Source organism: Chiloscyllium punctatum, chromosome 49 (genome assembly GCF_047496795.1).
Source record: "Chiloscyllium punctatum isolate Juve2018m chromosome 49, sChiPun1.3, whole genome shotgun sequence".
NCBI lineage: Eukaryota > Metazoa > Chordata > Chondrichthyes > Orectolobiformes > Hemiscylliidae > Chiloscyllium > Chiloscyllium punctatum.
In genome coordinates, this window is record NC_092787.1 from 29302982 (window position 1) to 29330893 (window position 27912).

The window sequence follows — 27912 nt, forward strand, 5'->3', positions numbered from 1 at the left end:
GGCCCCTGCATTGATCCCTGTGGCACTCCATGAATAACAGGGTGGCATCCTGAAAGGGTCCCCCTTATCCCACTCTCTGCCTCCCATTAGTTAGCTAATCCTCAATCCATTCGAAAATGCTACCCTCAATGCCATGGGCTCTTATCTTATTAAGTAGCCAAACTTGTGGTATCTTCTCAAAGGTCTTCTGAAAATCCAAAATATATTACATCCACTGCTTTTTCTTTATCTGTTCTGCTTGTTAATTTCTCAAAGAATTCTAATACATTTCTCAGGTATGAGTTACCCTTCATGAAGCCATACTGATTCTTCTTGATGGTATTGTGTATCTGTAAACCTTTCATAAGAGCATCAGACATTGGAGCAGTAGTAGACCATTTGACCCTTGGTGTCTGTCCCCTGTTTAACACGATTCTAGTAAATTCCCCTTGTACATTCTCCAACAACTCACTACAGTCACACAGTCAGAGAGTCCTACAGCACAGAGACAGTCCCTTTGGCCCAGACTGGTCCATGCCAACCTAGATGTCCATCCACACTAACCCCATTTCCCTGCACTTGGCCCATATCCTTCTAATCCTTTCCAATCCATGTATTTGTTCAAATGCCTTTTAAATGTTGTTAATGTACACACCTCAACCCGCTTCCACTGGCAGCTCATTCCATATGCGTACCACCCTCTGTGTAAAAACATTTCCCCTTAGGTTCCCTTTTATTCTTTCCCCTCTAACCTTAAACTGATGCCCTCTAGTCCTCGATTCCCCAACCCTGGGAAAAAGACTGAGTGCAATCACCCTATCCATGCCTCTCATGATCTTATACACCTCTATAAGGACCCCCCTCAGTCTCCTACACTCTAAAGAAAAAAGTCCTTGCTTGTCCAAACTGTCACTACAGCTCAGACCATTAAGTTCAGGCAACATTCTTGTAAATTTCTTCTGCACACTTTCCAGTTTAATAACATCCTTCCTATAGTAAGGTGACCGAAACTGAACACAATACTCCAAGTACAGCCTCACCAACGTCCTGTACAACTGCAACATAACTTCCCAACTTCTATACTCACTGCCCTGACTGATGAAGGCCAGTGTACCAAAAGCCCCCTTCACTGCTCTGTCTACCTGTGATTCCATTTTCAGAGAAATATGCACCTGAACCCCAAGGTTCCTCTGTTCCACTAAATTCCTTGAAGTCTTACCGTTCACCATGAAACTCCTGCCTTGACTTGACTTTCCAAAATGCAAGACCTTACACTTATCTGTATTAAACTCCATTTGCCATCTCTTGGCCCACTTCCTCAGCTGATCAAGGTCCTGCTGCAATGTCTGATAACCTTCCTCATGGTCCATGATACCACATATTTTAGTGTCATCTGCACACTTACCAATCATGCCTTTTACATTCTCATCCAAATCATTGATACAGATAACAACAGCAATGGGCTCAACACCGACCCCTGAGGCACTCCACTAGTCACAGGCCTCCGGTCCAACAAGCTTCCTTCCACAATTGCCCTCTGCTTCCTACCATCAAGCCAATTGTGTATCCAATTTGCCAGCTCCTCCTGGATTCCATGTGATCTAACCTTCCAGAGCAGCCTACCATGTGGAACCTTATCAAAGGCCTTACTGAAATCCATACAGACTATGTCTACCACCGTGCCTTCACCAACCTTTATGGTCACTTCATCAAAGAAATCTAACACATTTGTGAGGCATGATCTCCCATTCACAAAGCCATTCTGATTATTCCTGATCAAATCCTGTCTTTCCAAATGCATGTATATCTTATCCCTTAGAATCTTCTCAAGTAACTTACCTACCACAGATGTTAAGCTTACTGGTTTATAGTTTCCAGGTTTCTCTTTGCAGCCCTTCTGGAAGAAGGGCAGAACATTCACTCCCCTTCAGTCTTCCGGCACCTCACATGTGGCTAATCCTGTTGCAAAAATATTAGCCAGGGCCACCACTATCTTACAGAGTTCTTGAATATATTTGGTCAGGACCGGGAAATCTATCCACCTTCATACATTTTAAAACATCCAACATGTCCTCAAGTGTGATATGGACTTTCCCCAAGATATCACCACTGACTTCCCCACGTTCCCAAGTGTTCATGTCTTTCTCCATGGTAAACACAGAGCAGAAATATTCATTGAGGACCTCACCCATCTCCCGCGGTTCTACACAGACATGTCCACTTTGCTCCTTGAGGGGCACTTTTCTCTGCCTAGCCATTCTTTTTCCTTTAATATACTTAAAGGATCTCTTTGGATTCACCTTAATCGTCTAATCCAAGGCTATCTCGTGCCCTCTTTTTGCCCTCCTGATTTCCTTCTTCAGTAAACTCCTGTGTTCCCTGTCTACCTCCAGGGATTCCTTTGATCCCAGTTACCTGTACCTGAACCATGCCTCCTTCTTTTTTTTCTAGTCAAAGCCCCAATATCTCTTGTTATCCAGGGATCCCTATTCCTGCCAACCTTGCCCTTCACCCTCACAGGAGCATATAGACCTTGAACTCTAGCTATCCTGTTTTTAAAGGCCTCCCACGTGCCAGAGGTCCCTTTGCCTGCAAACAAATTACTCTATTCAACCCCTGCGAGTTCCTGTCTAATTCCATCAAAATTCACCTTGCCCCAATTTAGAAATTGAACCTGTGCAACAGTTTTGCCCCTTTTCATAACTATTTTAAAACTAATCAAACTACGGTCACTGGTCCCAAAGTGCTCCCCCACTGACAGTTCCGTCACCTGTCCTGCCCTGTTTCCCAAGAGTAGGTCAGGTTTTGCCCCTTCCCGAATAGAACGCTCTATATACTGCATTGAAATGGCTTGGGTCTTGGGGTGAGCACATGTAAGAGAGTACAACCCCTTCAGGATCACCGCTGGGAATGGTTGCAAGTGATTTGGGGAACAATGGGGAATCATTCGAGTCTTTGAAATATGAGTATGAAAGCACTAACCTCAAAGACATCTTCGTCCAGAATCCGTGTTCCAAACACAATGATGCCGTTTGTATCAATCTCGGGCTGTTTGCTCCTGTTTAGTGATTTCTGGAACTTCTTTTTGCAATCTAGGATCATGGTGACTGTCTTCTTGTGCACACTGATTGCTACCCGATGCCATCTGCCAGAGAACAGAGATACAGAGCATGAGAGAGAAGAAAAGGAGGGGAGCAAGTGATACAGAGAAAGAGAATGAGTTAGAAGGAGATTGTGCGAGACAAAGAAAAACTGAGAGCACAAGAGGGAAAGAAAGTGAGTGGGGGTGACAGAGGGCAAATAAGACACAGAGAAAGAGAACAAGAAGAGAGCGAAAGGGCGATTACATTTCCAGCTAAGCACACCCAGCAGTGCCGAAGAATCTACTGATGATCTAGCTGTCCAGAGGGTCTACAAACCAGGTTAGCTGCACTGAGGAGCTCCCCAGTTGAGGCTATAAGTATTTCTTCACCTCTATACCAAGCAACAACCTCAGACTCACGTTAATTTGTCACATCTGGTCAAGGAGGGAGGCAGACATCAAGGACTGGGAGACATGGATTGGGCCTGAAAGCAATTTATGTAATTGATGCAAATTAACGTTAAAACAAGGCTGAAAATCAGCAAAACTTTATGAAAGTACTTTTTATGACCACGGTTCCCCTCGAGATGCCCCTGAGACCAAGCTGATTCTTTGCTAAATTTACAGACAACTCAAAAGTCAATGAAAAAGCAAGCCCCTATCTCAAGGGGGTTGGGAGTCTTACTGCAACTGTACAAGATGATAGTGCAACCACATCTGGAGTACAGTGAGCAATATTGTTTGAGGAAAGATTTTATTTCTTTGGAGGCAGATCAGAAAAGGTAATAGGATGATTCCTGGTATACAGAAAGTGTCTTGTGAGCAATGGTTGAACAGGTTGGGACTCTACTCACTCGAATTGAGAAGAATGAGAGGTGAGCTCACTGGAACATCCAAGATTCTTAAGGGGCTTGACAGGGTCAATGCTGAGGGGATGTTTCCCCTCAGGGGAGAATCTCAGACCAGAGGGCACAGTCTCAGAATAAAGCAGCACCAATTTCTAACTGAGATGAGGAGAAATATGTTCACTCAGAGGGTTGTGAGTCTTTGCCACAGAGAGCTGCAGAGGCAGAATCCTCGCGTATATATAAGGCTGAGAAAGATGGATTCTTGATCAGTCAGGGAATCACAGTTCCAGGGAAAATGCAGGAACATGAAGGTAAGGAATATCGGACCAGTCATGATCCGTTTAATTGGCAGATTAGCTCGAGGGGCCCAACAGCCTATTCCTGTTCCCATTCTTTATGGTTTGATAGTATAGAGCCCAGGAATGGGTGGCATACATACTTCCCATCAATCAGGTTGACTCCATTAAAAACTGGATATTCCTCTGGGCTTGGTTTCCCTGTCTGGTCTTCATAGAGGAAAATGGGGCTGCGAGCCAGTTCCACTCCTAACTGTTGGATGCCCTGCTCATTGTAGATGGATAGGAGAAAGGCTGCCTTTCCTTTCCTTGCACGAACTGTCAATAAGACGGAGAAATCCTCGGGAAATGCTGAATCTGAAAAATAACCAGATGTCACGGTCATGATGATGGTCAGCTGATTCACAAACAAATTCAAGATACGACTTAAAATCATCTCAGTACTGTTCTAGAAACAGGAAGAAAAACAGAATTAAAGTTTTGAGTCCAGTGGCCCTTTGTCAGAACAGGGAGTCAGAACGTGAACGTAGTTTTTGACCCACTGCTGGATCTGCAGAGTTTCTCCAGCTGTTTCCATCTTGTTTCAGATTTCCAGCACCTGCAGTTCTTTGTTTTATTTTAGAAACTGGACTAATTGATGGGGACAGTATAGAAGGAGCTTTACTCTGCATCGAACCTCATGTTGTCCCTAGTATGTGCTATCCCTGCCCTGGGAGTGTTTGATGGGGACAGTGCAGGGGGGAGCTTCACTCTGGTGGGATCTTTGATCCTGATGTGATCCCTGTGATCACTGGGACCTGTATCAGTCTGTGGAACTCCCAGGGTCCAGGTTCACCAGAGCTAACATCCTTTCCATAATTTTCCACTCTTCACTCTGCGTAAACCCATGGCCATCTGACACTGTGCTGCCTGCACCCTCACACACACTGCATACCAACACTTACGGCAAACAAGACAGGCACACAACAATGGGAACTTTCTCATACACTCGGACCTGCCCACCTTCAGTTCATGCATGTTCACCTATTCAAGCAATCAAACCACAATCAATTTGGGTACGCACTGCACAAAGGGACAGTCCCCAAGCTCCCCCTGCCCCTACCCCCCTCCCCTATCTCTGTCACCTCCTCCAGCACCTACACACCCTCCCCTATCTCTGTCACCTCCTCCAGCCCTGACCCCCCTCCCTATCTCTGTCACCTCCTCCAGCCCCGACAACCCCTCCCTATCTCTGTCACCTTCTCTAGCCCCTACACACCCTCCCTACCTCTGTCACCTTCTCTAGCCCCTACACCCCTCCCCATCTCTGTCACCACCTCCAGCCCCTACACACCCTCCCTACCTCTGTCACCTTCTCTAGCCCCTACACACCCTCCCTACCTCTGTCACCTTCTCCAGCCCCTACACCCCTCCCCATGTCTGTCACCTCCAGTCCCTACACCCCCTCCCCATCTCTGTCACCTCCTCCAGCCCCTACACCCCCTCCCTATCTCTGTCACCTTCTCTAGCCCCTACACCCCCTCCCTACCTCTGTCACCTTCTCTAGCACCTACCCCCCTCCCCATCTCTGTCACCACCTCCAGCGCTTACACCCCCTCCCTATCCTCTGTCACCTCCTCCAGCCCCTACATCCCTCCCTATCTCTGTCACCCCCTCCAGCCCCTACACCCCTCCCCATCTCTGTCACCTCCTCCAGCCCCTATCCCCCTCCCTATCTCGGTCACCTCCTCCAGCCCCTACACCCCTCCCCATCTCTGTCACCCCCTCCAGCCCCTACATCCCCTCCCCATCTCTTTCACCCCTCCAGCCCCTACACCCTCCCTCTCTTTGTCACCCCTACAGCCCTCCTCATCTCTGTCACCTCTTCCAGCCCCTACACCCCTCCCCATCTCTGTCACCTCCTCCAGTCCCTACACCCCCTCCCCATCTCTGTCACCTCCTCCAGTCCCTACACCCCCTCCCCATCTCTGTCACCTCCTCCAGTCCCTACACCCCCTCCCCATCTCTGTCACCTCCTCCAGTCCCTACACCCCCTCTCCATGTCTGTCACCTCCTCCAGCCTCTACACCTCCTCCCCATGTCTGTCATCTCCAGTCCCTACACCCCCTCCCCATCTCTGTCACCTCCTCCAATCCCTACACCCCCTCCCCATGTCTGTCACCTCCTCCAATCCCTACACCCCCTCCCCATCTCAGTCACCTCCTCCAGCCTCTACACCTCCTCCCCATGTCTGTCATCTCCAGTCCCTACACCCCCTCCCCATGTCTGTCACCTCCTCCAATCCCTACACCCCCTCCCCATGTCTGTCACCTCCTCCAATCCCTACACCCCCTCCCCATCTCTGTCACCTCCTCCTGTCCCTGTATCCCTCTTGAGACCTATGCTGCTTTAATTTTGCTTTATGCTTGTCCTGCTGATTTCCCCTCTCTTCCTGTGCAGCCTCGGGCCCTCCCACAACCCCATTTGAGACACTCTCCTTTTCTGAGATGCTTCATAAAATCCAATCACAGTCTTTGGGGAACATTTCATCCCCTTGCAGGTTGTTGGTAATCAGTTATTGGAAGTCAAGGGCCTGGTATATTTGCATCAACAGAAAGAAACTGCAGCAAAAAAGCAGCAAGTGGTGAGGTTGCGAGTGAGAGCCCAGAGAGAGGGGAATGGAAAATGGCTGGGAGTCATTATGTTTCAGAGAATATGGGGTGAGGGAGCGTCAGGACCCAGCTGCTTTGGAACCGAGGGGAATGGGGAAGACTGAAGCTGGTGCATTCCAGCAGCACCTGGCTTCTCTCAGGCAGGGCTGAGGAGCTGCCAAACCATGCTCTGGTGTAAGAACAGGCAGACTGGCAGTGCAATACCCATTCATGATTCACCATAAGGGCCTCAAATCTCACAGTTTGCTGTTACATTTTCCCAACAAACTGTCCTCAGAGTCAGTGCTGAGGGAGTGCAGACTGTCGGAGGGTCAGTGCTGAGGGAGTGCCGCACTGTCGGAGGGTCAGTGCTGAGGGAGTGCCGCACTGTTGGAGGGTCAGCGCTGAGGGAGTGCTGTACTGTCGGAGTGTCAGTGGTGAGGGAGTGGGCACTGTCAGAGGGTCAGTGCTGAGGGAGTGCCACACTGCCGGAGCGTCAGTGCTGAGGGAGTGCCGCACTGTCAGAGGGTCAGTGCTGAGGGAGTGCTGTACTGTCGGAGGGTCAGTGCTGAGGGAGTGGGCACTGTTGGAGGGTCATTGCTGAGGGAGTGCTGTACTGTCGGAGGGTCAGTGCTGAGGGAGTGCCGCACTGTCATAGGGTCAGTGCTGAGGGAGTGCCGCACTGTTGGAGGGTCAGTGCTGAGGGAGTGCTGTACTGTCGGAGGGTCAGTGGTGAGGGAGTGGGCACTGTCAGAGGGTCAGTGCTGAGGGAGTGCCACACTGCCGGAGCGTCAGTGCTGAGGGAGTGCCGCACTGTCGGAGGGTCAGTGTTGAGGGAGTGCCGCACTGTCGGAGGGTCAGTGTTGAGGGAGTGCCGCACTGTCGGAGGGTCAGCGCTGAGGGAGTACCGCACTGTTGGAGGGTCAGTGCTGAGGGAGTGCCGCACTGTCGGAGGGTCAGCGCTGAGTGAGTACCGCACTGTTGGAGGGTCAGTGCTGAGGGAGTGCTGCACTGTCGGAGGATCAGTGCTGAGGGAGTACCACACTGTCGGAGGGTCAGTGCTGAGGGAGTGCCGCACTGACAGAGGGTCAGCATCGAGGGAGCGCTGCACTGATGGAGGGTCAGTGCTGAGGGAGTGGGTACTGTGAGAGGGTCAGTGCTGAGGAAGTGCCGCACTGTGATGAGGAGAAATTGTAAATTATTTTGAACTTGAATATTTGACAAATGTGCAGAACAGCAGCACGAGATAGAGTGATCTCTTCTGCCCAGATCACTCAATTAAGGGGTAATTTGATCGCTGATGGTGAAAAGGCAACCTGCCAATGAGAGAGAAATCCCAGTAGGCTGACACACTGCTTTCGAGCTGAGACATTTGGCAAACAGCCTCCCATTTCCTTTTGCCGGCTCTCTCTCCCTCTCTCCTTCTCGCTGTAACTTTCCCAATAAACTACCTTTCACCTAATTGTAGCTGGGCTCTAAATTAAAGGCAGCTTTCTGATTTCCCTTCAGCATCAGTGCAGGTCTCTTAGAGGCTACTTGGCCAGTCACCATGGCAACCGCCCCATAAAACAGAGCCACCACTGCAGGAGAGTGGTCCCTGATGCTGTTGCCCCAGGCTGTGGGTCACTTTCGGGAGGAACGTTCTGGAATGTTGGCTCTTGCTGATTATCATTCAGACATGAAATGCCCTCAGCTCTCGCACACACGAACACGGACTGGACCCCAGGGAGTTGGGAGGGGGGGCAGGTAAGGTGGAGAGGACACTGGCAGGGTGGTGCGTGTGTGGGTGGGGGCATGGGTGGGGGCATGGGTGGAGACGATATTGGCAGGGTGGCATGTGTGTGGGTGGGGTCGTGTGTAGGTGGAGACGTCACTGACAGTGTGGTGTGTGGGTGGGGGCGTGAATGGGTGGAGAGGTCACTGGCAGGGTGGCGTGTGTGTGGGTGGGGACGTGTGTGGGTGGAGAGGTCACTGGCAGGGTGGCATCGTGTGTGGGAGGAGAGGGCACTGGCAGGATAGCGTGTGTGTGTGTGGGGGCATGGGTGGGTGGAGCAGTCACTGGAGGGTGGCGTGTGTGTGGATGGGGGCGTGTGTGGGTGGAGAGGCCACTGGCAGGGTGGCGTATGTGTGAGTGGGGGTATGTGTCAGGGGAGAGGTCACTGGCAGGGTGGCATGTGTGTGGGTGAGGTCGTTTGTGGGTGGAGCGGTCACTGGCAGGGGGACGTATGTGTGGGGATAGAGAGGTCACTGGCAGGGTGGCGTGGGTAATGGTGGGGTCGTGTGTGGGTGGAGAGGTCACTGGCAGGGTGGCGTGTGTGTGGGGTCATGTGTGGGTGGAGAGGTCACTGGCAGGGTGGCGTGTGTGTGTGTGTGGGGTCGTGTGTGGGTGGAGAGGTCACTGGCAGGGTGGCGTGTGGGTCGGGGTGTGTGTGGGTGGAGAGGTCACTGGCAGGGTGGCGTGTGTTTGCAGGGTCGTGTGTGGGTGGAGAGGTCACTGGCAGATTTGCGGGAAAGCACTGATTGGCTGGTTTCGACGGGTGGCTGCAGTTATCTCTCTCTGCCACTGTCATTGGGTTTTAGAATCTTCTGAATGTGAGTGATGGAATGAGACAATAAGGTGAAGACCATTGGGCCCATCATCCCTGTGCTGACTGTTTGACAGACGCGTCTGGTGACTGTACCTACTTTTGTCAGTGTTGATGTTTTGGACAGAGCAAGTTCACGGGGTCAAACCCTTCATGGGTAATGCTTCTGTGGTGTTTGCCTGTAGTTTTCATTGAGATCAGGACAAAGTCCAAAAAAGACCATCATAATTTCGACCATAGGACCAGCACGGTGGCTCGGTGGTTCGCACTGCTGTCTCACAGCGCCAGGGATGTGGGTTTGATGACACTCTCGTGTCTGTGTGGAGTTTCCACATGCTCCCCATATCTGTGTGGTTCGGTGGTTTGGCCATTCGAAGTTGCCCATCATGTCCAGAGGCGTGCAGGCTCAGCATGGGAAATGCAGGATTACTGGGGTAGGATGGGAGGTGGAAGTGGGACTGGGTGGGATTGGTGTCAAAGACTGCATTGCTGGGAAAGCACAGCAGGTCAGGCAACATCCGAGGAGCAGGAGAGTCAAAGTTTCAAGTGTAAGCCCTTCATCAGGAATGATGAAGCACCCACACCCTTTGGCTCGGACCGCCAGCATCTGCAGTCCTCACTTTCTCTTTTGGAGAGTTGGAGTGGACTTGATGGGCTGAATGGCCTGCTTCTACACTGTAGGGATTCTATGAACTTAGGAGAAACCACAGTAATTACTTAAAGTAATGGCTCATTCATCATTTTAATCATTTGACTGAATAAAATGTAAATGCGCAAACGTTTTCAGCATTTACATACCAGGACTAGTTTTCATTAACATGATGTTTTACTGTGGAATGAAATCATTCCCAGCTCCAAGATTATCACTGACATGACGGTATATGAAAAAGACTTTATTCTAGGCATCCTTTTCTACACAAGCAATTACTGTGATCCAAAAATCACCTGAGTCATCCTGTTTTCTTCTTGAATTCAAGAGTCCAGGACAGAGGGGGAGAGGCTTAGAACTTTATAACTTGAGCCAAGACTGTTACCAGTAATTCCAAGAACAAATTCCTCACACGAACAGGAGTGTTGTGAATTCATCTTCAGGCTATGGGTGTTGCTGGCTCGGTCAGCAGTTGTTGCCAACCTATGGGTCTGGGTCACATGGAGTCCAGACTGATAAGATGGCAGCTTTCCCTCCCAAAAGGACAATACTGAACCCACAGGATTTTTATGATGATTACTGATGGCCACATGGTCACCATGAGATTAAGGAGAAAGTGAGGACTGCAGATGCTAGAGAATCAGAGCTGAAAATGTGTTGCTGGAAAAGCGCAGCAGGTCAGGCAGCATCCAAGGAGCAGGGGAATCGACGTTTCGGGCATGAACCCTTCTTCAAGAATGAGGAGAGTGTGCCAAGCAGGCTAAGATAAAAGGTAGGGAGGAGGGACTTGGGGGAAGGGCGTTGATAATGCGATAGGTGGAAGGAGGTTAAGGTGAGGGTGATAGGCCGCAGTGGGGTGGGGGGCGGAGGGGTCAAGAAGAAGATTGCAGGTTAGGAAGGTGGCGCTGAGTTCGAGGGATTTGACTGAGACAAGGTGGGGAGAGGGGAAATGAGGAAACTGGAGAAATCTGAGTTCATCCCTTGTGGTTGGAGGGTTCCCAGGCGGAAGATGAGGCGTTCTTCCTCCAACCGTCGTGTTGCTATGGTCTGGCGATGGAGGAGTCCAAGGACCTGCATGTTCTTGGTGGAGTGGGAGGGGGAGTTGAAGTGTTGAGCCACGGGGTGGTTGGGTTGGTTGGTCCGGGTGTCCCAGAGGTGTTCTCTGAAACGTTCCGCAAGTAGGGGCCTGTCTCTCCAATATAGAGGAGGCTACATCGGGTGCAGCGGATGCAGTAAATGATGTGTGTGGAGGTGCAGGTGAATTTGTGGCAGATATGGAAGGATCCCTTGGGGCCTTGGAGGGAAGTAAGGGGGGAGGTGTGGGTGCAAGTTTTGCATTTCTTGTGGTTGCAGGGGAAGGTACTGGAAGTGGAGGTTGGGTTGGTGGGGGATGTGGACCTGACGAGGGAGTCACGGAGGGAGTGGTCTTTTCGGAATGCTGATAGGGGAGGGGAGGGAAATATATCCTTGGTGGTGGGGTCAGTTTGGAGGTGGCGGAAATGACGACAGATGATGCGATGTATATGGAGGTTGGTGGGGTGATAGGTGATGGCCCCATCCCCCACTGGTCCTCACATACCACCCCACCAACCTCCATATACATCATATCATCCGTCGTCATTTTCAGGTCCACACGCCCCACCAACCCAACCTCCACTTCCAGCACCTTCCCCTGCAACCGCAAGAAATGCAAAACTTGCGCCCACACCTCCCCCCTTACTTCCCTCCAAGGCCCCAAGGGATCCTTCCATATCCGCCACAAATTCACCTGCACCTCCACACACATCATTTACTGCATCCGCTGCACCCGATGTGGCCTCCTCTATATTGGGGAGACAGGCCACCTACTTGCAGAATGTTTCAGAGAACACCTCTGGGACACCCGGACCAACCGACCCAACCACTCCGTGGCTCAACTCTTCAACTCCCCCTCCCACTCCTCCAAGGACATGCAGGTCCTTGGACTCCTTCATTGCCAGACCATAGCAACACGACGGCTGGAGGAAGAACGCCTCATCTTCCACCTAGGAACCCTCCAACCACAAGGGATGAACTCCGATTTCTCCAGTTTCCTCATTTCCCCTCCCCCCACCTTGTCTCAGTCCCAACCCTCGAACTCAGCACCACCTTCCTAACCTGCAAACTTCTTCCTGACCTCTCCGCCCTCACCCCACTCCGGCCTATCACCCACACCTTGACCTCCTTCCACCTATCGCATTTCCAACGCCCCTCCCCAAGTCCCTCCTCCCTACCTTTTATCTTAGCCTGCTTGGCACACCCTCCTCATTCCTGAAGAAGGGCTGATGCCCGAAACGCCGATTCTCCTGCTCCTTGGATGCTGCCTGACCTGCTGCGCTTTTCCAGCAACACATTTTCAGCTCTGATTCTCCAGCATCTGCAGTCCTCACTTTCTCCTTAATCTCATAGTGACCATGTGGCCATCAGTAATCATCATAAAAATCCTGTGGGTTCAGTATTGTCCTTTTGGGAGGGAAAGCTGTCATCTTACCAGTCTGGACTCCATGTGACCCAGACCCATAGGTTGGCAACAACTGCTGACCGAGCCAGCAACACCCATAGCCTGAAGATGAATTCACAACACACCATGAGATTAACTTTTAATTCCAGGTTTTCAATTGAATTCAAATTTCGTATTTGTGATGATGGGATTCAAGCCTTGTTCCCAAGCCCATTGGCCACGGGTTTTGGATTACTAGCCCAGAGATATTATCACTATACCTCCATCTTCTCTCCAAAGTGGAGGTCTGAAACTCTCTCCCTGAAAGAAGCCGAAGGATGAGGGTTCAGAGTTGGCAGAGGAGATGTCGAAACGTTGACTTTTAGAATTTTGCGAGAAAAAGACGTTGGATATGAACGTTAAATACAGGCTTTGGGGATGAGTGTCGATTAAGCATTTTAGATACAGATGTTGGATGTGCCTGTTCGATACTGACATTCAGTATGAATGTTGGAGATATTGTGTAGGACACAGATGCTGAATATATGTGTTGGATATAGGTGAAGGACATAGATATACCTGCTGCCCCTGTGTGCTAGCTCTCTGTGTTTCAAGCAAATGTTTCCCCAAATCCCTTTCTGATGCAGCTTTCAGCAATTTTTCTCCAGTTAATGGACAATAGACAATAGGTACAGGAGTAGGCCATTCTGCCCTTTGAGCCAGCACCACCATTCATTGTGATCATGGCTGATCATCCTTAATTAGTATCCTGTTCCCGCCTTATCCCCATAATCCTTGATTCCACTATCTTGAAGAGCTCTATTCATCTCTTTTCTGAAAGTATCCAGAGACTGGGCCTCCACGACCTTCTGGGGCAGAGCATTCCATACACCCACCACTCTCTGGGTAAAGAGGTTTCTCCTCAACTCTGTTGTAAATGGCCTACCCCTTATTTTTAAATTATGTCCTCTGGTTCGGCACTCACCCATCAGTGGAAACAGGCTTCCTGCCTCCAGAGTGTCCAATCCTTTAATAATCTTATATGTCTCAATCAGATCCCCTCTCAGTCTTCTAAACTCAAGTGTATACAAGCCCAGTCGCTCCAATCTTTTATCATATGATAGTCCCACCATTTCAGGAATTGACCTCGTGAACCTGGGCTGCACTCCCCCAATAGCCAGAATGTTCTTCCTCAAATTTGAAGATCAAAACTCCAGGGGCGGTCTCACCAGGGCTGCATAAAGACCTCTTTGCTCCTATACTCAATTCCTCTTGTTATGAAGGCCAGCATGTCATTAGCTTTCTTCACTACCTGCTGTACCTGCATAATTGCCTTCATTGACTGATGTACAAGAACACCTAGATCTCGTTGTACCGCCCCTTTACCTAACTCGACTCCATTTAGATAGTAATCTGTCTTCCTGTTGTTGCCACTTTGGTGGCAAACCACACATTTATCCACTTTAAACTGCACCTGCCATGCATCCGCCCACTCACCTTGCCTGTACAAGTCACACTGTATTCTCCTAACATCCTCCTCACATTTCATCCTGACACCCAGCTTTGTGTCATCAGCAAATTTGCTAATATTACTTTTAATACCTTCATCTATATCATTAATGTACATTGTAAAAAGCTGCAGTCCCAACACTGATCCCTGCGGTACCCCACTGGTCACCGCCTGCCATTCCGAAATGGAGCCGTTTATCACTACTCTTTGTTTCCTATCAGCCAGCCAATTTTCAATCCAATACCTTTGCCCCCAATACCATGTGCCCTAATTTTGCTCACTAACCTCCTATGTGAGACTCTATAAAAAGCTTTCTGAAAGTCCAGGTACACTACATCCACTGGCCCTCCCTTGTCCATCTTCAGAGTTACATCCTCAAAAAATTCCAGAAGATTAGTAAAGCACGATTTCCCCTTCATAAATCCATGCTGACTCTGACCTATCCTGTTACTACTATCCAGATGTGTCGTAATTTCATCTTTGATAATAGACTCCAGCATCTTTCCCATCACTGAGGTCAGGCTAGCCGGTCTATAATTCCCTTTTTTCTCTCTCCGTCCTTTCTTGAAAAGTGGGACATTTGCCACCCTCCAATCTGCAGGAACTGATCCTGAATCTATACAACATTGGAAAATGACTACCAAATCAGTCATGATTTCTACAGCCACCTCCTTCAGTACCCTGGGATGCAGACCATCAGGTCCTGGGGACTTATCAGCCTTCAGACCTAACAGTCTATCCAACACCATTTCCTGCCTAATATAAATTCCCTTCAGTTCATCCATTACCCTAGACCCTTCAGCCACGATTACATAGAGTCATAGAGATGTACAGCATGGAAACAGACCCTTCGGTCCAACCCGTCCATGCCGACCAGATATCCCAACCTAATCTAGTCCCACCTGCCAGCACCCTGCCCATATCCCTCCAAACCCTTCCTATTCATATACCCATCCAAATGCCTTTTAAATGTTGCAATTGTACCAGCCTCCACCACATCCTCTGGCAGCTCATTTCATACACGTACCGCCCTCTGCGTGAAAAAGTTGCCCCTTAGGTCTCTTTTATATCTTTCCCCTCGCACCCTAAACCTATGCCCTTTAGTTCTGGACTCCCCGATCCAAGGGAAAAGACTTTGTCTATTTTTCCTATCCATGCCCCTCATAATTTTGTAAACCTCTATAAGGTCACCCCTAAGCCGACATTTCCGCCACCTCCAAAAAGACCCCACCACCAGGAATATATTTCCCTCCCCACCCCTTTCCGCCTTCTGCAAAGACCATTCCCTCCCTGACTACCTGGTCAGATCCACGCCCCCCTCCCACCCACCCTCCCATCCTGGCACTTTCCCCTGCCACCGCAGGAACTGTAAAACCTGTGCCCACACCTCCTCCCTCACCTCCATCCAAGGCCCTAAAGGAGCCTTTCACATCCATCAAAGTTTTACCTGCACATCCACTAATATCATTTATTGTATCCGTTGCTCCCGATGCGGTCTCCTCTACATTGGGGAGACTGGGCGCCTCCTAGCAGAGCGCTTTAGGGAACATCTCCGAGACACCCGCACCAATCAACCAAACCGCCCCGTGGCCCAACATTTCAACTCCCCCTCCCACTCTGCTGAGGACATGGAGGTCCTGGGCCTCCTTCACCACCGCTCCCTCACCACCAGGCGCCTGGAGGAAGAACGCCTCATCTTCCACCTCGGAACACTTCAACCCCAGGGCGTCAATGTGGATTTCAACAGTTTCCTCATTTCCCCTTCCCCCACCTCACCCTAGTTCCAAACTTCCAGCTCAGCATTGTCCCCATGACTTGTCCGGACTTGTCCTACCTGCCTATCTCCTTTTCCACCTATCCACTCCACCCTCCTCCCTGACCTATCCCCTTCATCCCCTCCCACCTATTGTACTCTATGCTACTTTCTCCCCACCCCCACCCTCCTCTCACTTATCTCTCCACCCTTCAAGCTCTCTGCCTGTATTCCTGATGAAGGGCTTTTGCCCAAAATGTCGATTTTACTGCTCCTCGGATGCTGCCTGAACTGCTGTGCTTTTCCAGCACCACTCTAATCTAGATTCAACACCCTACATCCAGCCTACTGTTCAGGGCCTGTAGATAACTTCCATTAGGGTCTTTCTACCCTTAGAATTTCTCAGCTCTGTCCACACTGACGCTACATCCCCTGACTCTAGGTCCCCCCTCGCAAGGGACTGAATATCATTCCTCACCAACAGGGCCACCCCACCCCCTCTGCCAATCAGTCTGTCCTTACGGTAGCACGTATAGCTTTGATTATTCATTTCCCAGACCCTGTCCACTTGAAGCCACGTCTCAGTTATCCCCGCAACATCGTAGCTGCCAATTTCCAACAGCCTCAAGCTCATCCATCTTATTTCTAATGCTACGTGCATTCATATATAATATTTTTAATTTGTTACTCCCCTGACCCTTCCTATCAATCCCTATTTCACTTGACCATACTGTATGATCCCTTCTTGAGTTTTCTGCTCCACTGATTCTGTTTCTTAACTTCTCTTATTCTCACTTCCCCTTTAACTTTCTTCATGAATTTCCAGTCTGTCCCCTCCCCCCCGCTATTTAGTTTAAACACCCCTGCGTTGCAGTTGCAAACCTCACTGCCAGAATGCTGGTCCCCCACCTATTAAGGTGCAACCTGTCGCTCTTGTATAATTTATCCTTACCGCTAAACATACCCCAGTGATCTACGAATTTAAATCCTTGCTTCCTGCACCAGTTCCCCAGCCACACATTCAAGTCCATTATCTCCCTGTTCCAGCCCTCTCCAGCCCGAGGAACTGGAAGCAAACCAGAGATAACCACCCTGGATGTCCTGCTTTCCAGCCTTCTTCTGAGTTCCCTGCAGTCCCGCTGTAGGGAACCCCTTCTCTTCCTGACATCATTTGTGCCGACATGCACCACCACCTCTGGCTCTTCACCTTCGCCCTTTTGGGGATTCCCTGCACTCTGTCGGTGATGTCCTGGATCCTGGGACCAGGAAGGCAACACACCATCCTCAAAATCCCGCCTGTTGCTGCAGAAACCCCTTTCAGTTCCTCTCACTATGGAGTCCCCTATGACCACGGCTCTGCACTATGTCTGACTCCTCGGCTCTGCCTCCACGCCAATCTTCAATTGTCTGACCAGTCCGCCTCTCGAACTGGCAGTGCCATCTGTCTCGACAGTTTCCAAGAGATTCAACCTGTTCACAAGAGGTAATTCTCCCAGGGTCTCTTGTAATTGAATCACCTCTTTCTTCCTCATCGTCATCTCCCTTCTTCTCTCTTCTGGTATGCTTGATGTACTGACCTCGCTGAAGGTCCCGTCCAGAAAATTCCTATTTCTCGGATGAGCTGAAGGTCATCTAGTTCTTTCTTCATAATAACACTCTGTTCCTTTAAAGTCATCCAACATGGAAACAGACCCTTCCATCTAACTCATCCACACCAACCAGACATCCCGATCAGACCTGGTCTCATTTTCCAGCATTTGGTCCGTATCTCTTTTTCCCTTTCCAATTCATGTACCTATGCTTTTTAAATGTTGTAACCATGCCCACCTCTCGATTTCCTCTGGCAGCTTGTTCCAAACATGAACCATCCTCTTCATGAAAAAGTTACACCTCAGGAACTTTTTAAATCTTTCCCCCTCGCCTTAAACCTATATCTGCAGTTTTGCACTCCCCCTTCCAAGGAAAAGGACCTCGTCTATTTATCCTATCCGTGCCCATCATGATTTTATAAACTCTAAAAGGTCACCCCTCAGTCTCCGACTCTCCAGGGAAAACAGCCCCAGTCCATTCAGCCTCTCCCTCTAACTCAAATCCTCTAGTCCTGCCAACATTCGTGTAAATCTTTTCTGTGACCCTCCAACTGAGCGGCGCTCCCTCAGCGCTGACCCTCCGACAGTGCCCACTCCCTCAGCACTGACCCTCCAACAGTGCCCACTCCCTCAGCACTGACCCTCCAACAGTGCAGCACTCCCTCAGCGCTGACCCTCCAACTGAGCGGCGCTCCCTCAGCACTGACCATCCGACAGTGTCCACTCCCTCAGCACTGACCCTCCGACAGTACGGACCTCCCTCAGCACTGACCCTCTGACAGTGCAGCGCTCTCTCAGCATTGACCCTCTGACAGTGCAGCGCTCCCTCAGCACTGACCCTCCGACAGTGCAGCACTCCCTCAGCGCTAACCCTCCGACAGTGCCCACTCCCTCAGCACTGACCCTCCGACAGTGCAGCACTCCCTCAGCGCTGACCCTCCGACAGTGCCCACTCCCTCAGCGCTGACCCGTAGACAGTGCAGCACTCCCTCAGCGCTGACCCTCCGACAGTGCCCACTCCCTCAGCGCTGACCCTCCAACAGTGCCCACTCCCTCAGCACTGACCCTCCAACAGTGCAGCACTCCCTCAGCGCTGACCCTCCAACTGAGCGGCGCTCCCTCAGCACTGACCATCCGACAGTGTCCACTCCCTCAGCACTGACCCTCCGACAGTACGGACCTCCCTCAGCACTGACCCTCTGACAGTGCAGCGCTCTCTCAGCATTGACCCTCTGACAGTGCAGCGCTCTCTCAGCACTGACCCTCCGACAGTGCAGCACTCCCTCAGCGCTAACCCTCCGACAGTGCCCACTCCCTCAGCACTGACCCTCCGACAGTGCAGCACTCCCTCAGCGCTGACCCTCCGACAGTGCCCACTCCCTCAGCGCTGACCCTCCGACAGTGCAGCACTCCCTCAGCGCTGACCCTCCGACAGTGCCCACTCCCTCAGCGCTGACCCTCCGACAGTGCCCACTCCCTTAGCACTGACCCTCCGACAGTGCCCACTCCCTCAGCACTGACCCTCCGACAGTGCAGCACTCCCTCAGCGCTAACCCTCCGACAGTGCCCACTCCCTCAGCGCTGACTCTCCGACAGTGCAGCACTCCCTCAGCGCTGACCCTCCGACAGTGCGGCACTCCCTCAGCACTGACCCTCCGACAGTGCCCACTCCCTCAGCACTGACCCTCCGACAGTGCAGCACTTCCTCAGCGCTAACCCTCCGACAGTGCCCACTCCCTCAGCGCTGACCCTCCGACAGTGCAGCACTCCCTCAGCGCTGACCCTCCGACAGTGCCCACTCCCTTAGCACTGACCCTCCGACAGTGCCCACTCCCTCAGCACTGACCCTCCGACAGTGCAGCACTTCCTCAGCGCTGACCCTCCGACAGTGCCCACTTCCTCAGCGCTGACCCTCCGACAGTGCCCACTCCCTCAGCACTGATCCTCCGACAGTGCCCACTCCCTCAGCACTGACCCTCCGACAGTGCAGCACTCCCTCAGCACTGACCCTCCGACAGTGCCCACTCCCTCAGCACTGACCCTCCGACAGTGCCCACTCCCTCAGCACTGACCCTCCGACAGTGCCCACTCCCTCAGTGCTGACCTTTGCTGTACTTGAATACTTGTTGCAGAGGGGCTGCAGCAGTGCAGTGAATATTGCAGTTGTCTGGCTGCCTCTGTGGGCAGGCTGGCACCCTCAGGGTCTGTTGGAGAAGCTCACATTCCTGCACTCCCACTGCCCCATTCCCTTGACCTCAGGACCAGAAGGCAGCTTGACAGCAGGTTAGGATGGTGAGCTCAGTCCCGGTGCCCCTTTCTCACACTGAGGCAGGGCAGTGCCATGAGACACCCCACCAGGGAAGGAACTAGAACTTAGAACATTACAATGCAGTACAGGTCCTTCGGCCCTCGATGTTGCGCAACTTGTGAAACCAATCTGAAGCCCATTATACAATATTCCATTATCATTCATTATCATCACCAAAGTTTGGGAGAAGATTTGTAGCTCGGGTGCTCGTTGTTGTGGTTCTGTTCACTGAGCTGGGAATTTGTGTTGCAGACGTTTCGTCCCCTGTCTAGGTGACATCCTCAGTGCTTGGGAGCCTCCTGTGAAGCGCTTCTGTGATGTTTCCTCCGGCATTTATAGTGGCCTGTCTCTGCCACTTCCGGTTGTCAGTTCCAGCTGTCCGCTGTAGTGGCCGGTATATTGGGTCCAGGTTGATGTGTTTGTTGATAGAGTCTGTGGATGAGTGCCATGTCTCTAGGAATTCCCTGGCTGTTCTCTGTTTGGCTTGTCCTATAATAGTGTTGTCCCCTCATGGCACCCATCCACAGACTCTATCAACAAACACATCGACCTGGACCCAATATACCGGCCACTACAGCGGACAGCTGGAACTGACAACCGGAAGCGGCAGAGACAGGCCACTATAAATGCCGGAGGAAACATCACAGAAGCGCTTCACAGGAGGCTCCCAAGCACTGAGGATGTCACCTAGACAGGGGACGAAACATTTGCAAGACAAATTCCCAGCTCGGCGAACAGAACCACAACAATTATCACCACCCTTAAAGTTGTTGAATCTACTGCTGTTGCAGGCAGGCTGTTCCATAACATAGTAAAGAAACTACTCTGACATCTGTCCTATATCTATCACCCCTCAATTTAAAGCGATGATCCCTCATGCTAGCTATCACCACCCGAGGAAAAAAGCTCTCACTGTCTAACCTATTTAACCCTCTGATTATCTTATATGTCTCAATTAAGTCACCTCTCAACCTTCTTCTCTCGAACGAAAACAGCCTCAAGTCCCTCAGCCTTTCCTTGTAAGACCTTCCCTCCATACCAGGCAACATCCCAGTAAATCTCCTGTGAACCCTTTCCAAAGCTTCCACATCCTTCCTATAACGCGGTGACCAGAATTGTACGCAATACTCCAAGTGTGGCCGTACCAGAGTTTTATACAGCTGCAGCACTACCTCATGATTCCAAAACTCAATCCCTCTACCAATAAAAGCTATCATATCGTATGCCTTTTTAACGACCGTATCAATCTGGGTGGCAACTTTCAGGGATCCATGTAAATGGACACCAAGATCTCTCTGCTCATTCACACTACCAAGAATCTTACCATTAGCCCAGTACTCTGTATTCTTGTTGCTCCATCCTAAGGGAATCACCTCACACTTTTCCACACTGGACTCCATTTGCCACCTCTCAGCCCAGCTCTGCAGCTTATCTATGTCCCTCTGTAACCTGCAACATCCTTCACCGACCTTAGGGTCACCTGCAAATTTACCAACCCATCCTTCTATGCCCTCATCCAGGTCATTTATAAAAATGACAAGCAGCAGTGGCCCCAAAACAGATCCTTGCAGTACCCCACTAGTAACTGAACTCCAGGGTGAACATTTCCCATCAACCACCACTCTCTGTTTTCTTTTAGCTAGCCAATTTCTGATCCAAACCGCTAAATCACCTTCAATCCCATGCCTCTGTAATTTCTGCAATAGTTTACCGTGAGGAACCTTATCAAACATCTTACTGAAATCCATATACACCACATCAAATGCTTTACCCTCATCCATCTGTTTGGTCACCTTCTCAAAGAACTCAATAAGGTTTCTGAAGTACGGTCTACCCTTCACAAAACTGTGTTGATGAACCCTAATCCACCTATTCCTTTCAAGATGATTATAAATCCTCTCTCTTATAATCCTTTCCAATACTTTACCCACATTCGAAGTGAGGGTCACTGATCTGTAATTCCCAGGGTTGTCTCTACTCCCCAAACAAGGGAACAACATTTGCAATCCTCCTTGGCTAGCTAAAAGAAGACAGAGAGTGGTGGTTGATGGGAAATATTCATCCTGGAGTTCAGTTACTAGTGGGGTACCGCAAGGATCTGTTTTGGGGCCACTGCTGTTTTGTCATTTTTATAAATGACCTGGATGAGGGCATAGAAGGATGGGTTGGTAAACTTGCAGGTGACCCTAAGGTCGGTGAAGGATGTTGCAGGTTACTGAGGGACATAGTTAAGCTTCTCGCACTATTCCTATAGACAATGACAACATAAAGATCAAAGCCAAAGGCTCGGCAATCTCCTCCCTGGCTTCCCAGAGGATCCTAGAATAAATCCCATCTGGCCCAAGGGACTTATCTATTTTCACACTTTCTAGAATTACCAACACGTCCTCCTTATGAACCTTAATCCTGTCTAGTCTAGTCGCCTGTATCTCAGTATTCTCTTCGACAACACTGTCTTTTGCCAGTGTGAATACTGCCGAAAAATATTAATTTAGCGCTTCCCCTATCTCCTCTGACTCTATACACAACTTCCTGCTACTGTCCTTGACTGGCCCCTAATCTTACTCTTGTCATTATTTTCTGTTAAAAAAACTAAAGAAAGTTTTAGAGTTTTCCTGGATCCGACCTGCCAAAGACTTTTCATGTCCCCTCCTGACTCTTCTGAGTTCTCTCTTTAGGTCCTTCCTGGCTACCTTGTAACTCTCAAGTGCCCTTCACGTCTCATCTTTACATAAGTCTCCTTCTTCCTCTTGACAAGAGATTCAACTTCTTTAGTAAACCACAGTTCCCTCACTCGTCCACTTCCTCCCTGTCTGACAGGTACATAGTTATCAATGACACACAGTAGCTGTTCCTTGAATAAGCTCCACATTTCAATTGTGCCCATCCCGTACAGTTACCTTCCCTATCCTATGAATCCTAAATCTTGCCTAATCATAACTGCCGTTCCCCCAGCTATAACTCTTGCCCTTAAGTATATACCTAACCCTTTCCATCGCTAAAATAAACGTAACCAGGGTGGAAGCTGAGAGCTAGAACAAACAAGAGTTGTTTTCTCTGGTTTTTTACCCGTGCCACGTGACAGTGAGGCAAGGAATAGGGAGAGATATCAGCTGAACACGTGGCTGTAAGGGTGGTGCAGGAGGGAGGGTTTCAGGTTCTTGGATAATTGGGGCTCACTCTGGGGAAGGTGGGACCTGTACAAACAGGACGGTCTTCACTTGAACCGGGAGGTACTAATATCCTGGGTGGGAAATTTGCTGGTGCTATTCAGGTGGGTTTAAATTAACTCTGCAGGGGGATGGGAACATGAGGTGTAGTTGCAGTGCACAGGAGAATGAGAGTAGAGAGAGCAGGGACAGGATTTCAGGGTCACAGGAATCTGCTGGCAGACAGCAAACTGGTTTGAAGTGTGTCTACTTCAATGCCAAAAGTGTCCGAAATAAGGTAGGTGAGCTTGCAGCACGGGTTGGTACCTGGGGCTTCCATGTTGTGGCCATTTTGGAGGCATGGATAGAGCAGGGTCAGGAATGGATGTTGCAGGTTCCAGGGTTTAGATCTTTCATTAAAAACAGGCAAGGTGGTAAAAGAGGGGGAGGCGTGGCCTTGTTGGTGAAGGATAGTATAACGGTAGTTGAAAGAATCTTTGACGAAGACTCGTCTACTGAGGTAGTGTGGACTGAGGTTAGAAACAGGAGAGGAGAGGTCACACTGCTCGGAGTTTTTTATAGGTCTCTGCAGAGTTCCAGGGAGGTGGAAGAGAGGATTGGCAAAATTATTCTGGGTAGGAGTGAAAGGAACAGGGTGGTCATTATGGGGGACTTTAACTTCCCCAACATTGACTGGAAACGCTATAACTCCAGTATGTTGGATGGATCAGTTTTTGTCCAATGTGTACAGGAGGGTTTCCTGACACAGTGAATCGAAGGGCTGGCAAGAGGGGAGGCCAGACTGGATCTGGTGCTTGGTTATGAACCAGGGCAGGTGTTTGATTTAGTTGTAGGTGAGTATTTTGGAGAGAGTGACCATAATACGTAACTGAATTATGGAAAGGGATAGGTACATGCCACAGGTCAAGAGTTATCGATGGGCAAAGGCATTTATAATGCGATTAGGCAAGAATTAGGATGCATAGAATGCGGTAGCAAAATGCAGGGGATGCAGACAGTGGAAATGTGGAGCTGGTTTAAGGAACAGATATTGCGTGTCCTCGATAGGTATGTCCCTGTCAGGCAGGGAGGAAGTGATAAGGTAAGGGAACCGTGGTTTACTACAGAAATTGCATCTCTTGTTAAGCAGGAGGAGGAGGCTTATGTGTTGATGAGGCAAGATGGTTCAGATGAGGTGATGGAGAGTTACAGATCAGCTCGGAAGGATTTAAAGAGAGAGTTAAGAAGAGCAAAGAGAGGACATGAGCAGTCTTTAGCAAATAAAGGAGAACCCTAAAGCTTTCTATAGGTATGTGAGGAATAAAAGGATGACTAGGGTAGGAATACGGCCAGTCAAAGACAGAAGAGGGAAGTTGAGTGTGGACCCTGTGGAGATCGGAGAGGTGCTAAATGAATATTTCTCATCAGAAAAGGAGAATACTGTAGAGGAGAAGAATGAGGTACAAAATATTAGACTAGAAAGAATCGAGGTTAGTTACTAACAGATGTTATCGATCCTAGAGGGAGTGGAAGCAGACAAGTCCTCTGGGCCAGATGGGATTTATCCGAGGATTCTCTGGGAAGCTAGGGAGGAGATAGCAGAGCCTTTGGCTTTGATACTTGAGTCATTATTGTTTACAGGTTTAGTACCAGAGGACTGGAGGATTGCAAATGTTGTGCCCTTGTTCAAGAAGGGCAGTAGAGATGACCCAGGTAATTATAGACCAGTGAGCCTTACTTCTGCTATAGGAAAGGTTTTGGAAAAGATTATAAGATTTATAATCATCGAGCAAGCAACAATTTGATTTCAGGTGGTTGAAGGAAAATATTCAGCCTGGAGTCCGATTACTAATGGTGTGCCACAAGGATCTGTTTGGGACCACTGCTGTTTGTCATATTTATAAATGACTTAGACACGGCATAGGTGGGTGGGTTAGTAAATTTGCAGATGACACTAACGTCGGTGGAGTAGTGGACAGTGTGGAAGAATGTTACAGGTTGCAGGAGGACTTGGATAAACTGCAGAATTGGGCTGAGAGGTGGCAAATGGAGTTCAATGCAGCTAAATATGAAGTGATGTACTTTGGGTAGAATAACAGGAAGGCAGAGTACTGGGTCAATGGAAAGATTCTTGGTAGTGTGGATGTGCAGAGGGATCTTGGAGTCCATGTACATAGATCCCTGAAAGTTGCCACCCAGCTGGATAGTGCTATTAAGAAGGCATACGGTGTGTTAGGTTTCATTGGTAGAGGGATTGAGTTCCGGAGCCACAATATCATGCTGCAACTGTACAAAACGCTGGTGCGGCCACACTTGGAATATTGTGTACCATTCTGGTTACCATATTTCGGAAAGGATGTGGAAGCATTGGAAAAGGTGCAGAGGAGATTTACCAGGATGTTGCCTGGTCTGGAGGGAACGTCTTATGAGGAAAGGCTGAGAGACTTGGGTCTGTGCTCATTGGAAAGAAGGAGGCTAAGAGGGGATTTGATCGAGACATACAAGATGATCAGAGGATTAGGTAGGGTAGACAGTGAGAGCCTTTTTCCGATGATATACGTGGGGGCATAACTACAAATTGAGGGGTGATAGATTTAAGACAGATGTCAGAGGCAGGTTCTTTACTCAGAGAGTGATAAGGGCGTGGAATGCCCTACCTGCCAATGTAGTCAACTCAGCCACATTAGGGAGATTTAAATAATTCTTGGATAAGCACATGGATGATGATGGGATAGTGTAGGGGGAGGAGCTGAGAATAGTTTACAGGTCGGCGCAACATCGAGGGTCGACCTGTGAACTATTGTATTGTTCTATGTTCTAACCAAATTGTAGTCACTATCACCAAAGTGCTCACCTACCTCCAAATCTAACACCTGGCCTGGTCCATTACCCAGTACCAATACCAATGTGGCCTCGCCCCTTGTTGGCCTGTCTACATACTGTGTCAGGAAACCTGCACACATTGGACAAAAACTGACCCATCTAAAGTACATGAGCTATCGTATTTCCAGTCAATATTTGGAAAGTTAAAGCCCCCATAACAACTACTCTGTTACTCTCCCTCCTATCAGAATCATCTTTGAAATCCTGTGATCTACATCTCTGGAACTATTCGAAGTACCAGGTACCAACCCATGCTGCCAGTTCACCCACCTTATTCGGGATGCTCCTGGCACTGAAGTAGATACACTTCAAACCACCTTGCTGCTTGCCAGTGAACTGTTACAACCTTGAAACCTTATTTCTGACCTCACTACTCTCAACCACCTGTATAATGGAGCTACAAGTCAGGTTCCCATCCCCCTGCTAAATTAGTTTCAACCCTCCTGAAGAGCATTAGCAAATCCCACCTCCCTGCCACAGGATATTGGTACCCCTCTGGTTCAGATGTAAACCATCCTGTTGGTAGAGGTTCCACCTACCCCAGAATGAGCCCCAATTATCCAGGTATCTGGTACCCTCCCTCCTGTACCGTCCTTGTAGCCATGTGTTGAACTCCCCTCTTTCCCTGTTCCTCATTTGTACAGACCATTGAGGACGTCGGTGTGGATACTCCAGAGGTGGCCAGACCTTACACCTCACCCTGCCCCTCCCCTCTGAGCCTTGAAGTTGTAGCTGAGGGTCCACATACCTCTAGGAGAAAGTGAGGACTGCAGATGCTGGAGATCAGAGCTGAAAATGTATTGCTGGAAAAGCGCAGCAGGTCAGGCAGCATCCAAAGAACAGGAGAATCATTCCTGAAGAAGGGCTCATGCCCGAAACGTCGATTCTCCTGCTCCTTGGATGCTGCCTGACCTGCTGCGCTTTTCCAGCAACACATTTTCAGCTCGGGTCCACATACCTCTGGCAAGAAGCCCCATACCAGATTAGGACCACCCAGACCCACCCCACTCCCCCCACCCCAGGGGCAATGGGCTCCCAGCTGTGTAATCAGGGACTGGACTGAGATGGGGTGAGAGTCTGAGGATGAAGAAATACTGGAATAGTGGTGCTGGAAGAGCACAGCAGTTCAGGCAGCATCCAAGTAGCTTCGAAATCGAAATCGAATCCTGATAAAGTGCTTTTGCCCGAAACGTCGATTTCGCTGCTCCTCGGATGCTGCCTGAACTGCTGTGCTCTTCCAGCACCACTAATCCAGAATCTGGTTTCCAGCATCTGCAGTCATTGTTTTTACCTTGAGGATGAAGTAAACCTATCAAGGACACTTTATGGGCAGAGTGACAATGACTTTTCAATAAACATCACTGCTCACACCTTAAATCGGTTTGTTTGAGTCTCTGTGTCACCCTGAATGTCACTATACTAGCAACCTGTCCACAGAATGCAGGACAACGTAGGCAAGCTGTTTGTAAATGTTCTTATGGCGTTAAAATTATCCCCTGGACGGGATTGTGTTGGTCAGTTTGAGTGTTAGTAAATCAGGGACACCCATACCACGGATCAGTGCCTGTGGTGACAGCCTGCTGCAGGAAAGAGAAGCAAGACCAAGGTAGGGGATATAGGGCATTGGCTTCTGCTGGCCTCATTGCTGCTGTCCAGAACATTCCGTCTCTTTCCCAGGCTCTTTGTTGAAAGGTGTTGGTCTGTATGAGGTGATTACTGATGCCTGGTGCTGGGAGCTGTGCAGCAAACATGGAGATGATGCATTAGGCTGGCCAGGGATGAGGGAGCACACAGGCTCTGTGTCCTGTCCACTGTGTGGCTCTATGTGAAATGCTGTCTCCCTCTCAATGCCTGAACACCAGTGGCTCCTGTCACTAACCCTGACCACTTTGGGTGAGATCAGTGCCATTTTCTTTCTCATTGCGTGCTTTTGATTTCCTCCACAATGGAAAGGGACAGTGCGAACTCCTCGGACAGTGATTTCCAGCCTCTGCCTCCTTGATCAGTGAGTCCCAACAATTCAGATCCCCTTCCTGTTAGCCCTTCCCATAAACCCTGAGATGCTTCATATCTCCCCAGGTTGGCAAAGAATCTGTCTTGGTGAGCCTTCACCTTGCATCTCCTCCCCAACACTCCCAGCCCCACCATATGGGATGTCTGTACAGGGTGTCCTCATATACCGTGCTCTCTCTC

The 27912-nt window shown here is 49.7% G+C and overlaps 1 protein-coding gene across 2 annotated transcripts in view; it reads right to left on the reverse strand.

The window, feature by feature from the left end:
* col5a1 (procollagen, type V, alpha 1) overlaps positions 1–27912 on the reverse strand; it is a 551133-nt gene that overhangs the window by 402800 nt on the left and 120421 nt on the right. For both annotated transcript variants that reach the window (XM_072566092.1, XM_072566091.1), the window contains exons 3-4: positions 4349–4562; positions 2962–3124 (exon numbers count right to left, since the gene is read on the reverse strand). In XM_072566092.1, coding sequence (XP_072422193.1) covers positions 2962–3124; positions 4349–4562 — 377 coding nt within the window. The remainder of the gene's footprint in view (positions 1–2961; positions 3125–4348; positions 4563–27912) is intronic.